Source organism: Pygoscelis adeliae, unplaced genomic scaffold (assembly GCF_000699105.1).
Source record: "Pygoscelis adeliae isolate BGI_AS28 unplaced genomic scaffold, ASM69910v1 Scaffold582, whole genome shotgun sequence".
NCBI classification, from domain to species: Eukaryota; Metazoa; Chordata; class Aves; order Sphenisciformes; family Spheniscidae; genus Pygoscelis; species Pygoscelis adeliae.
The window spans coordinates 23,756-24,414 of NW_008824281.1; the positions used below are offsets into that span (position 1 = coordinate 23,756).

A 659-nucleotide genomic window follows, 5' to 3' on the forward strand; every position below is an offset into this window, starting at 1 on the left:
GGATGGAGGGATGCGTGGCACCCCCGCCATGCCCAGAGCTAATATCCCCCCGCCGTCGCGGGTTGGGGTACCTGGGGGCAGGTCGGGAGCGGGGCTGCGGCAGGGCGTCGCGGGACCCGGGGACAGGCTGTGCGTGGGGGACTCCGGGAGGCTTTCGCTGGAGGACAGCGAATGGTGGAGACCGGAGGAGAAGCTGCGGCTGGTGTGCAGGACCGACGACTGCTTGGAGATCTTCTTGAAAAGGGATTTTCTCCTGGTGGGGGGGGGACAAAGGTGGTGGGAAAAGGAAGAGCCTCGGCTTCTCCTTAAAGCTGGTGGCCGTGCGTCTACCAAGCTGGTGCCGGCAGGACCGGACCCCGCTGGACCCCCCAGTATGGCAGAGCCGGAGCATCCCGCCCCCAGCTCCAAGGACACCCCGGGACAAATGCCGTTTTATCCCACCCCAGTTCTACCCACCGGTCCTGGCCGTCCCTTTTCCTGCTCTTCTTACTCCTCCGCGCCATCCTCGTCTTGGAGCTGTTTTTCCGAGCGGGGCCGATTTTAATGGAGGTGTTCTCCAGGGCAGTGGTCCGCAGGGCCACTTTGTTCCCGCTCTGAGGGGTGGAAAATGAGTTGCTGCAGTCCAAGCACCGGATCCGAACCGGCTTCTGCCTTGGCTG

The 659-nt window shown here is 64.0% G+C and overlaps 1 protein-coding gene across 1 annotated transcript in view; it reads right to left on the minus strand.

Moving 5' to 3' along the window:
• MAST3 (microtubule associated serine/threonine kinase 3) overlaps nucleotides 1–659 on the minus strand; it is a 25,381-nt gene that overhangs the window by 1,509 nt on the left and 23,213 nt on the right. The window contains exons 25-26 of the mRNA XM_009318412.1: nucleotides 457–593; nucleotides 22–253 (exon numbers count right to left, since the gene is read on the minus strand). Coding sequence (XP_009316687.1) covers nucleotides 22–253; nucleotides 457–593 — 369 coding nt within the window. The remainder of the gene's footprint in view (nucleotides 1–21; nucleotides 254–456; nucleotides 594–659) is intronic.